At 43.8% G+C, this 14,422-nt stretch overlaps 2 protein-coding genes across 5 annotated transcripts in view; one reads left to right on the top strand and one right to left on the bottom strand.

The window, feature by feature from the left end:
• LOC109402379 (uncharacterized) overlaps positions 1 to 14,422 on the bottom strand; it is a 489,342-nt gene that overhangs the window by 100,211 nt on the left and 374,709 nt on the right. The window lies entirely within an intron of this gene.
• Positions 1 to 14,422, top strand: part of LOC109402397 (probable multidrug resistance-associated protein lethal(2)03659) — a 110,749-nt gene that overhangs the window by 36,068 nt on the left and 60,259 nt on the right. Inside the window, exon 5 of the mRNA XM_029856758.2 lies at positions 9,810 to 10,526. Within this exon, the coding sequence (XP_029712618.2) occupies positions 9,810 to 10,526 (717 nt within the window). The remainder of the gene's footprint in view (positions 1 to 9,809; positions 10,527 to 14,422) is intronic.

The raw sequence follows: 14,422 nt of genomic DNA, 5'->3' as shown, positions 1-14,422 counted from the left end.
TCCTGGAAGGATTCTCCTCCAGAATCCTGGAAGGATTCTCCTCCAGAATCCTGGAAGGATTCTCCTCCAGAATCCTGGAAGGATTCTCCTCCAGAATCCTGGAAGGATTCTCCTCCAGAATCCTGGAAGGATTCTCCTCCAGAATCCTGGAAGGATTCTCCTCCAGAATCCTGGAAGGATTCTCCTCCAGAATCCTGGAAGGATTCTCCTCCAGAATCCTGGAAGGATTCTCCTCCAGAATCCTGGAAGGATTCTCCTCCAGAATCCTGGAAGGATTCTCCTCCAGAATCCTGGAAGGATTCTCCTCCAGAATCCTGGAAGGATTCTCCTCCAGAATCCTGGAAGGATTCTCCTCCAGAATCGTGGAAGGATTCTCCTCCAGAATCCTGGAAGGATTCTCCTCCAGAATCCTGGAAGGATTCTCCTCCAGAATCCTGGAAGGATTCTCCTCCAGAATCCTGGAAGGATTCTCCTCCAGAATCCTGGAAGGATTCTCCTCCAGAATCCTGGAAGGATTCTCCTCCAGAATCCTGGAAGGATTCTCCTCCAGAATCCTGGAAGGATTCTCCTCCAGAATCCTGGAAGGATTCTCCTCCAGAATCCTGGAAGGATTCTCCTCCAGAATCCTGGAAGGATTCTCCTCCAGAATCCTGGAAGGATTCTCCTCCAGAATCCTGGAAGGATTCTCCTCCAGAATCCTGGAAGGATTCTCCTCCAGAATCCTGGAAGGATTCTCCTCCAGAATCCTGGAAGGATTCTCCTCCAGAATCCTGGAAGGATTCTCCTCCAGAATCCTGGAAGGATTCTCCTCCAGAATCCTGGAAGGATTCTCCTCCAGAATCCTGGAAGGATTCTCCTCCAGAATCCTGGAAGGATTCTCCTCCAGAATCCTGGAAGGATTCTCCTCCAGAATCCTGGAAGGATTCTCCTCCAGAATCCTGGAAGGATTCTCCTCCAGAATCCTGGAAGGATTCTCCTCCAGAATCCTGGAAGGATTCTCCTCCAGAATCCTGGAAGGATTCTCCTCCAGAATCCTGGAAGGATTCTCCTACAGAATCCTGGAAGGATTCTCCTCCAGAATCCTGGAAGGATTCTCCTCCAGAATCCTGGAAGGATTCTCCTCCAGAATCCTGGAAGGATTCTCCTCCAGAATCCTGGAAGGATTCTCCTCCAGAATCCTGGAAGGATTCTCCTCCAGAATCCTGGAAGGATTCTCCTCCAGAATCCTGGAAGGATTCTCCTCCAGAATCCTGGAAGGATTCTCCTCCAGAATCCTGGAAGGATTCTCCTCCAGAATCCTGGAAGGATTCTCCTCCAGAATCCTGGAAGGATTCTCCTCCAGAATCCTGGAAGGATTCTCCTCCAGAATCCTGGAAGGATTCCCCTCCAGAATCCTGGAAGGATTCTCCTCCAGAATCCTGGAAGGATTCTCCTCCAGAATCCTGGAAGGATTCTCCTCCAGAATCCTGGAAGGATTCTCCTCCAGAATCCTGGAAGGATTCTCCTCCAGAATCCTGGAAGGATTCTCCTCCAGAATCCTGGAAGGATTCTCCTCCACAATCCTGGAAGGATTCTCTTCCAGAATCCTGGAAGGATTCTCCTCCAGAATCCTGGAAGGATTCTCCTCCAGAATCCTGGAAGGATTCTCCTCCAGAATCCTGGAAGGATTCTCCTCCAGAATCCTGGAAGGATTCTCCTCCAGAATCCTGGAAGGATTCTCCTCCAGAATCCTGGAAGGATTCTCCTCCAGAATCCTGGAAGGATTCTCCTCCAGAATCCTGGAAGGATACTCCTCAGAATCCTGGAAGGATTCTCCTCAGAATCCTGAGAGGATTTCCTCCAGAATCCTGGAACGATTCTCGTCAGAATCCTGGAAGGATTCTCCTCAGAATCCTGAGAGGATTCTCTCCAGAGTTCTGAGAGGATTCTCTTAAGAATCCTGGGAGGATTACCTCCAGAGTTCTGAGAGGATTCTCTCCAGAATCCTGAAAGGATTCACTACAGAATTCTGAGAGGATTCACTCCAGAATCCTGAGAGAATTCTCTCAAGAGTCTTGAGAGGATTCTCTCCAGAATCCTGAGCGGATTCTCTCCAGAACCGTGAGAGGATTTTCTCCTGAATCCTGAGAGGATTCTCTTTACAGAATCCTGAGAGAATTCTCTCCAGAGTCCTGAGAGGATGCTCCTCAGAATCATTAGAGGATTTCCTCCAGAATCCTGGAAGGATACTTCTCAGAATCCTGGAAGGACTCTTCTCGGAATCCTGAGAGGATTCTCTCCAGAATCCTGGAAGGTTGCTCTCCAGAATCCTGGAACTTGCTCTCCAGAGTCCTAGAAAAATTATCTCCAGAACCCTGAGAGGAATCCCTCCAGAACCCTGAGTCCCTCCAGATTCCTGAGAGGATTCTTGTCAGAATCCTGATAGGATTTTCTCCAAAATCCTGAAGAAGAAGATGAAGAATCGCTTATATTCCTCCAAGCTATGGACTCATTTTACCATCTCCGAGCCCGGATGGTGTAGAATTGAACTAGATTCCAGATTGGTTTGCCTTTTTTTCACAATTCAAATCTTCTTTAGACGGGAGAGGATGAACATCTTTCATACATACCTGTGTACGTGTATGTTAAAGTGGGAGAGGAATTGTGTTTAAATTGTCACCCGGTACATCCTATGCCTTCAGGTGACGGAGGTGGTCAAGGGATTCCTAGCTTAAAGGATAGAAGCATCCGTCTATCGAGCGAATTGGGAGTCGTGGGTTAGATTCCCACCGGAGCACGTGGATTTTTTCACAATAAAAATCTCAATTCGTTCATCAAACACGTGTTACTGTTTCCTAACTGAAATTATGCTCACTTGGCTTGGTTAGTCTAAATGAAATATTACAACCTTTTTATGACCAGAAGCCATGATTGCAAAAAGCGTTATGCGAAGCTATTCTCACCTTCAGAAATAAAATATCATGACGCTGAGTCATGAAATCATTGCTCTGATTCGTGAAAACATGCCTCCGAGTAATTAAATCAAGAATCAAAATATCGGATTCTGGCGCTGTTAAACGATACGGCAGCAATTTTTTCATCTCAAACAAGCCGTCCGATCGCACGGGTGTGTTTTTCGGTGAGAGATGATGTTGCATGTTTTCATGTTTTCTGAGTTTAACCTTTTGGAGCCAGATTGTTCCGCCACTGTTGCCGCAACTTCACTGGCCTCGAACACGTTTGGTATGCTAGGTTACATTGCTGGGGCCATATATGACCCATCCGGTACGGAAGGGTTGAAAGAATCAGCAGAATCTAGCAGAGAACATAAATGTACATTTTTTAATTTTCAAAGCCGGTGGAGCTGACCTGGTGTGATGGTTAGAACACTTGACTATCACGCCGAGGACCTGAGATCGAATCCCACTCCCGACAAACTTGCAAAATGTGAGTTCTTCCTTCGGAAGGAAAGTAAAGCGTGGGTCCCGAGATGAACTAGCCTAGGGCTAAAAATCTCGTTAAAACAGATAAAAAAATTATAAATTTCAAAGCCGTGAAATAAGAAGTTACTAGAATCATTGAATGTTTTCTTTTTTTAACAATGTTTTACAGTTAAAATTACATGCTTTCTGTTCAAGATTTTGGATATTTTTTTTTTGATTCTAGAAAAAAGGTATTTTTTTGAGGTTAGACATAAAAACATATCTAAAAGAAGGCAAAAGGGAGTCGGAGATTGTCCACTGCATTACGTTACCTAGATTGGTCATACCAACCGTTACAATATTGATGCCTGTCGTGTAGTGGTCCTATAAGCCACTTGAAGCCCATGAAGCTCTTGAACTTGCGTTGGGTGTTATGGATGGTCAGGAAAACTACAGCGTGGCAATTTCAATGAGCACGGAATCCGGACCCCAAAAAGTTCAGCAGACTGATTCAACAAGTGTTTATATTTTGTTTTTTAAACTTACTTTCATGTACGTGAATCATAAATAACAATTTCCACAATCATGAATCATGCTTATGTTTTTTCATGAATCATGTTCATGATTACAGATTTCATGAACATAATTCATGATTTCACGACTCTGCTCTTGCCATTTTGCGTCAATCATGTGAATCATGAATGAGAAATATTAGAATCATCAATCATGATTATATATTCTTAAATTAGATTCATGATTCTAGAATACATGCTTCGGGATTTCATGACATGCAACTTTTCGTCAGCAATAAATTAATTTCATAAATGACAGACACAAAAACCATGAAGCATGCTTATGTTCATAAGTTCATAGTTCCAGGGAACTTGCTTCATGATTTCATGACCTTATTTGTTATTTTTCCTCAACAATTCACTAAAACGCAACACCAAGGATACATTACACAAAAGTTATGATATCATGACCTTTTGTCATGCCGCGGAATCATGACTCAATTTGCCTGTTGTGGGTTTTTTCCCGTGTATCTTTTTTTATGGGGTATTAAAAACGTCTGAATACATACCACCTGACATTCTTCAAAAATTCCCTCCAAAAGATATTTTATTTTGATTTCCTTAATTATCCTACTGGTTTTCAGCGAAAGCTTCAAGATGTTTTCGCCGAATACTATCAACAGTTCTAAATTCATCCTTCATTCAAATCTACTCCAAACGAGCTAGACGTCGCTCTGCGTGTCAATCTAAAATTAGAAGCTTTCCTAGCTTCCACAAACAACTTTTACTGAAACTGCCGAAAGCGCCAAAGGGGCCAAGATCAAGTTCCTTCTTGCTAATTTTATGCTACGTTTTTCGACGCGGAAAACAATTCCCCGCAAAGGTATAAAATTAACTTTCCCAAAATCAACCAATTCGTCGTCGTCGTTACTGCGTCGTCAAATTTATTAGCTTCTCTGCAGCTAGTAGGAGTTTCGCTTGTACCTAGGCCAGGTGGGTGAATTTATGTGCCACGACGACGACGAGGTGAACTTTTCTCACGTAGACTATTGGGGTCGGGGAGGCAGAATCGTATCGACGACAGGGAAATGCTTTTCTAGATTCTGAGAATGGCTGAGAGGGCTTTTGGTATAAAATAATATTTACGACAAACAAAACACCGGAAGAGGATTATCGGGTTGGGTTGGGGAGCGGGTGGAAAGCGCAATGGCTCCAATGCGTGTAGTAATAATCGACGATGGAAAGAAGCGATATTGCATGTTTCCGAGTAGTAATTTCCGCGCAGAGGGAGCTTTGATGTATGGACGCAGAGGTTTCCTAAAGCAATCTAAAATTTTACGGTGGCAGTTTTGTAAATGATTATTACTTTTATTTCTGAATTACAGTTCCAAAGAAAATAGGAATGAGAATGGCTTAACTGAACTACTTTACAAACATAGAGTCAGATCATGAGGTTCTGAAAACTCATCAAGGGTATACTTATCAAGAATCTCAAAAGAGGTGTAAACCCCTGTGTTCATTCTCACCCTGAACGCCGCAAAACTGTTTGAAATGGTTTGCACACGTGGCGTAAATATGGGAATTCCCAAAAAAGCACTAACCCCAAAGTGGAACCAATGGACACAAATCTTGAATCCAAAAACACTCCAACCATCATTTCGTGAATAATGCAACAGATTGCCGCCAAAAATAGCAAACATCCCACACCAGCAAACCATGCGCTTAACAATCTCAGAACTCATCGAAGAAAGTCATCCCATTGAAAATGTGTTTTTGTGTGTGCCTTCGTTATCCACTACATACTGTATTATGAAACCTTTTCCGATCCCAACCCACAAGCCCCGCCCCTTTGATATCGAAAGCGCAACGCACTCCTTCAGCTGAACCCATGGCCGTACCTCCGTTTGGTGGTGTGGTAGGTGTCAGATGTATCCATACTTGAGCATTGAAGAGGGTGGTGCCGTTATGTCTGGCAGCTCTCATTCCACCTCTGCCTGGTGCACAGTATTGAGTTGATCAAATATTGATGAAACGTGTTGTGAGTAGCGCTTCTGTCGTCCCATGTGTGAAGTGAGTTTGCGTTAAATATCGCACTTCAGTTCAGTGTTTCTCAACTACCACTGAACGTTATATCAACACATATCCGCCCAGCGTTCTATTTATAATACAGTGCTTACGAGGCCGCGAGAATTACACAATTTCTTCCGTCGGAGTTGTTCATACGGATGTAAATCTTCTATTCAAATGATCCTTAGTTAGAAATTTTCTCACTAGATGATGCTGTACATAGAATTGATTTGATTTCAGAATATCTCAGCTCAAAAAAAGAAACAATTCTGATGTTTTTTTTTGCAAATATGTTTATCTGACCAAACTTAGTCCGCGAATGTAATTATTAGTAAGAAAATCTTCAGACTCACACAGGGATTTATCTATGTAAATAAACAGAAGTTCCACATTCTAATTCTCAATGGATTTTTGATGATTTCCTCATGTTACATTGTACATGTTTCATGTTACAATTCCTGATGAAAATCCTGTAGGTATTTGTCCTATAATTTGTTTTCTGGATTTCAAAATTACACTCAGTATTTTACTCAGAATTCGTCGTGATATCTCTTCAAGTATTCTTCTAAAGATTCCTCTAGAAGTTTCTGCTGGTATTTTTTAGAGGTTCCTCCAGAGTTCTTTCAGTGATTTCATCAGGTACTATCCTGAGATTCCTTACGAGATCCTCCCAAGGGTTCCACCCGGCATTGTTCATTCTCAGGTTTGTTTCAGGCATTTTTCGTGTGATACCTTTAGCGGTTCCTCCAGGACTTTTCAGGATTTCCTTTAGGAATTCCTCCCGAGCAGCTCTCATTGATTCCACCTTCCTCCCAGGATCTTAGAACCCCAGGATGGACTCTCTCAGAATCCCAAGAGGGATTATCTTAGAATCACAGTAGGGAATCTCTCAGAATCACAGTAGGGAATTTCTCAGAATCCCAAGAGGGATTCTCTTAGAATTCCATAAGGGATTCTCTCCGAATTTTAGGAGGGATTCTTCCAGAATCCCTGGAGGGATTCTCTCCGAATTAAAAAAAAAAAAAAAAAATTATTTATTTACAGTCTTCGATTATGGAATCGTACAGACTAAAACTTAATTACTAATTCTGGTCTTAAACACATTTTTGGACAAATTAAAATCATACAAATGAAACACTACATTAAAGGACTGACAGCACACATCGAGCGGGTTATGCTGGCCGTATAGCGTGCGATTTAGGAGGGATTCTCCCAGAATCCCTGGAGGGATTCTCCCAGAATCCCTGGAGGGATTCTCCCAGAATCCCTGGAGGGATTCTCCCAGAATCCCTGGAGGGATTCTCCCAGAATCCCTGGAGGGATTCGTCTAGAATCCCTGGAGGGATTCGTCTAGAATCCCTGGAGGGATTCGTCTAGAATCCCTGGAGGGATTCGTCTAGAATCCCTGGAGGGATTCGCCCAGAATCCCTGGAGGGATTCGCCCAGAATCCCTGGAGGGATTCGCATAGAATCCCTGGAGGTATTCGCCCAGAATCCCTGGAGGGATTCGCATAGAATCCCTGGAGGGATTCGCCCAGAATCCCTGGAGGGATTCGCCCAGAATCCCTGGAGGGATTCGCCCAGAATCCCTTGAGGGATTCTCCCAGAATCCCTGGAGGGATTCGCCCAGAATCCCTGGAGGGATACGCCCAGAATCCCTGGAGGGATTCGCCCAGAATCCCTGGAGGGATTCGCCCAGAATCCCTGGAGGGATTCGCCCAGAATCCCTGGAGGGATTCGCCCAGAATCCCTGGAGGGATTCGCCCAGAATCCCTGGAGGGATTCGCCCAGAATCCCTGGAGGGATTCGCCCAGAATCCCTGGAGGGATTCGCCCAGAATCCCTGGAGGGATTCGCCCAGAATCCCTGGAGGGATTCGCCCAGAATCCCTGGAGGGATACTGGGCGAATTCATCCAGACTTCCTCTGAGAGTTCCATTCTGAATGCTTTATTGATTCCTCCTGGGATTTCGTCATTTTTTTGAAGTGGGTATGTTTTAGAAACTTCTCCCAAGATGCATTTAGAAATTCTCCTAAGGATTCCCCTGGGGATTCCTTTGAAGTTTTCTCCAGAGATTCCTTCCGAGTTTACTGTATTGCTAAAAAGTTCATTATTCGTGTGAGTAGGTTGCCTGGGTTGATTACATTCAACAGATAACCCAACTAACAATCACCAGCCGCAAACAAGCATGCATGCTGAATTGTTGCTTTATAACAGTAATTATAGCTGAACTAAATAATATGCTGTACACATTACCACCGAGAACAGAAGAACATGCTCGAACATAATTGCTTGAAAATCTTGTGTAAAGAGAAAACAAGCTCAGTAGCGACATTGACGGTGACTTTCCCACTCAAAAACTTGCTTTGAAACCATGATGGCGCTTCCTGAAGAAATATTTCACTAGCGCAAATTTTCCTACTCAGATTCTGAGCTGTATTTGTTTAAATAACAAGATGTTTATGATTATTTCACTAATCCAGCAACAAAACTTGAGCAACCCATTGATAATAAGTTGAACAAGAATTTAATTATTGTTTTCCAAGTAAAACCAACACATTCTCTTGGTGAAACTATACTAGAGTGCACACTTGGTGACACTAGCGCCAAAAGGTAAAACAACGGCAAATTTGTACCCCGATTCAAAATTTGACAGCGCCGCGTAATGGCCACATTCCCAGTTATTTCAAAACAACCATTGCAATGCTTTACCCAACTAACAATCACTCATTTTACAAGCACCTTTACGACGAATTGATTCAGCATGATGCTGAATAACATTTGAATAATTCTCAGGCACAACCTTTGTTCGGGTTTTGTTCACACAAATTTGGAGAAACTATAAAGCATAGTGTTGTGTACCAACTGAACTTTTTGTTGTCTAATCTTTTTACAACTATATAATAAAGCTTTAGCAAAAATACTTTTTCTGCGTCTTGTTAAGTTCATGTAAAAATTAGCACATGTATCTGTATAATGTGTTTTTCACAAGTCAAATAAACGCTTTCGTTTCATCATACTTCGACTCAGACTACATGATAAAAAAACACGTGGTTTTTACTGAACAACAACTGAATTAATCTGTTGTTCAGTCGTTAACCATAATGTTGTGCTAATTCACCACTGCTGAATAGGAGTCGAAGTCTGATCATTATTAAAAAAAACGGAAAGTTTCGAATCTGGATTTAGGTAAATTTATGTGTAGTTAATATTTCACAATATTTGTTTACAGCATTAAGTTCTAATCATAAACTCTCGTGGAAATTGAAAAATTTTGCATTTTTTTATTTTTAATCATTTTTGCTAAAGCTGAATAACAGCTTTACTATATAGTTGTAAAACGGTTTAACAACAAACAGTTCAGTTGGTACACTACACTATGCTTTATAGTTCCTCCAAATTTGTGTGAACTAAACCCGAACAAAGGTCGTGCCTGAAAATTATCCAAATGTTATTCAGCATCATGCTGAATCATTCGTCGTAAAGGTACTTGTAAAATGAGTGATTGTTAGTTGGGAATACGTATGTTAATACTTCAACGTAATTCAAATAATCGGAGTTTATATATTAACTTAATGTTAAGGTTAATAATAAATTATTATACTTGATTTGATGGGCATAATCAAAAGTCTCACAATTTCAAGTCACCTTTTAACCATCATCATTTTTCATTCCGTGCAATGACCATTCATGCGCCGCTCACATCATTAACTTCGTCATTCTGAATCCCAAAATGGAAGCACACCATCCATTCCGGGACATACTTTCCCCCAGAATCCCGCACGTTTTCTCACATTTTTCCCCATTTTTTTCTCCTCGTCTATTTCCAGCATGGGTCGGCAAAAAGGCTGCCTCCTTCAGATTGAAAACGGCCACCCGCACGGACCGGCGGGTACGCTTCATGAACGAAATCATCCAGGGCATCCAGGTGATCAAGATGTACGCCTGGGAGCCGAGCTTCGGCCGCATGGTGGACCAAATCCGGCGCCGGGAGATCCGTGGCATTCGGGGCACGCTCTTCATCCGGGCCGGGCTACTGTCGTTCAATCTGGTCTCGCGGCTGTCCATCTTCCTCAGCTTGGTCGGGTATTGCTACTTCGGCAATGTGTTCACCGCCAAGAAGGTGTTCATCGTGACGTCCTACTTCAATCTGCTGTACAGCTCGATGCTGCACTTTTGGCCCCTGGCGTTGACGTCCGTGGCCGAAGGATTCATCTCGATACGGCGCATTGAGGAGTTTCTGCTGCTTCCGGAGCGGAAGATGGCCGGGATGTTGCCGGATAAGGGGGTCGCCGCCACTAATGGGCACTCGACGCCGGCCAGCGGCGGCGCCGAAGGAGATGAGAGCGAAATTAAGCTAATGGAAAACGTGAAAATGACTAACGGCGGTGGACAGAAGGACGAAGGGGAAAAGGTTTCGCTAACTGCGGTCGGGAAGGTTCGCAGCAAACGGTTCGTGAATAAGAAGGGTTTCGCCCGGAGGGGGATTTTTATGCGCAATGGGACCGCCAGCTGGAACAAGGACGCCGCGGTGGGCGAGACGGAAGGTAAGAATCAATTTTGTTGTGCTCTGGCTCGCGGTTGATTGAATAGGATAAGTGGGGATGAAGTACCATCGTCTCAAGGTACAGTAGCTTGATTTATGTTCTGGGATAATGATTTTTGTTCGTTACTGAAGCTTATTTATCCATTTAGGATGGCTTTCTACTTACATTTTACGAGCTAACGTTTTCACAAAGAAACATTTGAAAATGTTAAAGAATTCTAAGTAAACATGTCATAAGACCGTAGAAAGCAATTTCTCCATCTATTTCACCTTAATTGTAATTTTTCAGGAGTTTATTTAGATTTTTTTTAGAAAAGTTTCTCCAGAAGTTCCTCCCGTATTACTTTCAGGGGTTTCTTAAGATATAATATTAAGGTATAATAATTTTTTCTAAGTACTCCATCAGAGGAAATCTTCCAGAGATCTCTCAGGAATCTAGGAGTTTTTCAGAAAGCCTCCAGGGACCCCTTAAAAATTAATTGAGGGATTTTTATTTCAAACATCATCAGTCTGCAGAGATTTTTAGGAGACTCTTTCAGAAATTCTGTATAGAATCGTGCCAGAATTCTGTGGAGAATCAAGCTAGGATTCTGTGGAGAATCCAGCTAGGATTCTGTGAAGAATCCTGCCAGGATTCTGTGGAGAACCCTGCCAGGATTCTGTGAAGAATCCTACCAGGATTCCGTGGAATATCCTGTCAGGATTCTGTGGAATATCCTGCCAGGATTCTGGGGAGAATCCTTTCAGGATTTTGTGGAGAATCCTTTCAGGATTCTGTGAACAATCCTCTCAGGATTCTTTGGAGCATCCTCTCAGGATTATTTGGACCATCCTCTCAGGATTCTTTGGAGAACCCTCTCGGAATTCTGTGGAGAATCCTCTCGGGATTCTGTGAAGAATCCTCTCGGGATTCTGTGGAGAATCCTCTCGGGATCCTGTGGAGAATCCTCTCGGGATTCTGTGGAGAATTCTATCGGGATTCTGTGGAGAATCCTCTCGGGATTCTGTGGAGAATCCTCTCGGGATTCTGTGGAGAATCCTCTCGGGATTCTGTGGAGAATCCTCTCGGAATTCCGTGGAGAATCCTCTCGGAATTCCGTGGAGAATCCTCTCGAGATTCTGTGGAGAGCCCTCTCGGGATTCTGTGGAGAATCCTCTCGGGATTCTGTGGAGAATCCTCTCGGGATACTGTGGAGAATCCTCTCGGGATTCTGAGAAGAATCCTCTCGGGATTCTGAGAAGAATCCTTTCAGGATTCTGGGGAGAATCCTTTCAGGATTCTGGGGAGAATCCTTTCAGGATTCTGGGAAGAATCCTTTCAGGATTCTGGGGAGAATCCTTTCAGGATTCTGGGGAGAATCCTTTCAGGATTCTGGGGAGAATCCTTTCAGGATTCTGGGGAGAATCCTTTCAGGATTCTGGGGAGAATCCTTTCAGGATTCTGGGGAGAATCCTTTCAGGATTCTGGGGAGAATCCTTTCAGGATTCTGGGGAGAATCCTTTCAGGATTCTGGGGAGAATCCTTTCAGGATTCTGGGGAGAATCCTTTCAGGATTCTGGGGAGAATCCTTTCAGGATTCTGGGGAGAATCCTTTCAGGATTCTGGGGAGAATCCTTTCAGGATTCTGGGGAGAATCCTTTCAGGATTCTGGGGAGAATCCTTTCAGGATTCTGGGGAGAATCCTTTCAGGATTCTGGGGAGAATCCTTTCAGGATTCTGGGGAGAATCCTTTCAGGATTCTGGGGAGAATCCTTTCAGGATTCTGGGGAGAATCCTTTCAGGATTCTGGGGAGAATCCTTTCAGGATTCTGGGGAGAATCCTTTCAGGATTCTATGGAGAATCCTTTCAGGATTCTATGGAGAATCCTTTCAGGATTCTATGGAGAATCCTTTCAGGATTCTATGGAGAATCCTTTCAGGATTCTATGGAGAATCCTTTCAGGATTCTATGGAGAATCCTTTCAGGATTCTATGGAGAATCCTTTCAGGATTCTATGGAGAATCCTTTCAGGATTCTATGGAGAATCCTTTCAGGATTCTATGGAGAATCCTTTCAGGATTCTGGGGAGAATCCTTTCAGGATTCTATGGAGAAACCTTTCAGGATTCTGGGGAGAATCCTTTCAGGATTCTAGGGAGAATCCTTTCAGGATTCTATGGAGAATCCTTTCAGGATTCTGGGGAGAAACCTTTCAGGATTCTGTGGAGAATCCTTTCCGGATTCTAGGGAGAATCCTTTCAGGATTCTGGGGAGAATCCTTTCAGGATTCTATGGAGAATCCTTTCAGGATTCTGGGGAGAAACCTTTCCGGATTCTGTGGAGAATCCTTTCCGGATTCTGAGGAGAATCCTTTCGGGATTCTAGGGAGAATCCTTTCAGGATTCTGGGGAGAATCCTTTCAGGATTCTGGGGTGAATCCTTTCAGGATTCTGTGAACAATCCTCTCAGGATTCTTTGGAGCATCCTCTCAGGATTATTTGGACCATCCTCTCAGGATTCTTTGGAGAACCCTCTCGGAATTCTGTGGAGAATCCTCTCGGGATTCTGTGAAGAATCCTCTCGGGATTCTGTGGAGAATCCTCTCGGGATCCTGTGGAGAATCCTCTCGGGATTCTGTGGAGAATTCTATCGGGATTCTGTGGAGAATCCTCTCGGGATTCTGTGGAGAATCCTCTCGGGATTCTGTGGAGAATCCTCTCGGGATTCTGTGGAGAATCCTCTCGGAATTCCGTGGAGAATCCTCTCGGAATTCCGTGGAGAATCCTCTCGAGATTCTGTGGAGAGCCCTCTCGGGATTCTGTGGAGAATCCTCTCGGGATTCTGTGGAGAATCCTCTCGGGATACTGTGGAGAATCCTCTCGGGATTCTGAGAAGAATCCTCTCGGGATTCTGAGAAGAATCCTTTCAGGATTCTGGGGAGAATCCTTTCAGGATTCTGGGGAGAATCCTTTCAGGATTCTGGGAAGAATCCTTTCAGGATTCTGGGGAGAATCCTTTCAGGATTCTGGGGAGAATCCTTTCAGGATTCTGGGGAGAATCCTTTCAGGATTCTGGGGAGAATCCTTTCAGGATTCTGGGGAGAATCCTTTCAGGATTCTGGGGAGAATCCTTTCAGGATTCTGGGGAGAATCCTTTCAGGATTCTGGGGAGAATCCTTTCAGGATTCTGGGGAGAATCCTTTCAGGATTCTGGGGAGAATCCTTTCAGGATTCTGGGGAGAATCCTTTCAGGATTCTGGGGAGAATCCTTTCAGGATTCTGGGGAGAATCCTTTCAGGATTCTGGGGAGAATCCTTTCAGGATTCTGGGGAGAATCCTTTCAGGATTCTGGGGAGAATCCTTTCAGGATTCTGGGAAGAATCCTTTCAGGATTCTGGGGAGAATCCTTTCAGGATTCTGGGGAGAATCCTTTCAGGATTCTGGGGAGAATCCTTTCAGGATTCTGGGGAGAATCCTTTCAGGATTCTGGGGAGAATCCTTTCAGGATTCTGGGGAGAATCCTTTCAGGATTCTGGGGAGAATCCTTTCAGGATTCTGGGGAGAATCCTTTCAGGATTCTATGGAGAATCCTTTCAGGATTCTATGGAGAATCCTTTCAGGATTCTATGGAGAATCCTTTCAGGATTCTATGGAGAATCCTTTCAGGATTCTGGGGAGAATCCTTTCAGGATTCTATGGAGAAACCTTTCAGGATTCTGGGGAGAATCCTTTCAGGATTCTAGGGAGAATCCTTTCAGGATTCTATGGAGAATCCTTTCAGGATTCTGGGGAGAAACCTTTCAGGATTCTGTGGAGAATCCTTTCCGGATTCTAGGGAGAATCCTTTCAGGATTCTGGGGAGAATCCTTTCAGGATTCTATGGAGAATCCTTTCAGGATTCTGGGGAGAAACCTTTCC

Source organism: Aedes albopictus, chromosome 1 (genome assembly GCF_035046485.1).
Source record: "Aedes albopictus strain Foshan chromosome 1, AalbF5, whole genome shotgun sequence".
Lineage (NCBI taxonomy): Eukaryota > Metazoa > Arthropoda > Insecta > Diptera > Culicidae > Aedes > Aedes albopictus.
Note: the sequence above shows the minus strand (reverse complement) of the source record. Positions and strands in the feature narration are given on the sequence as shown.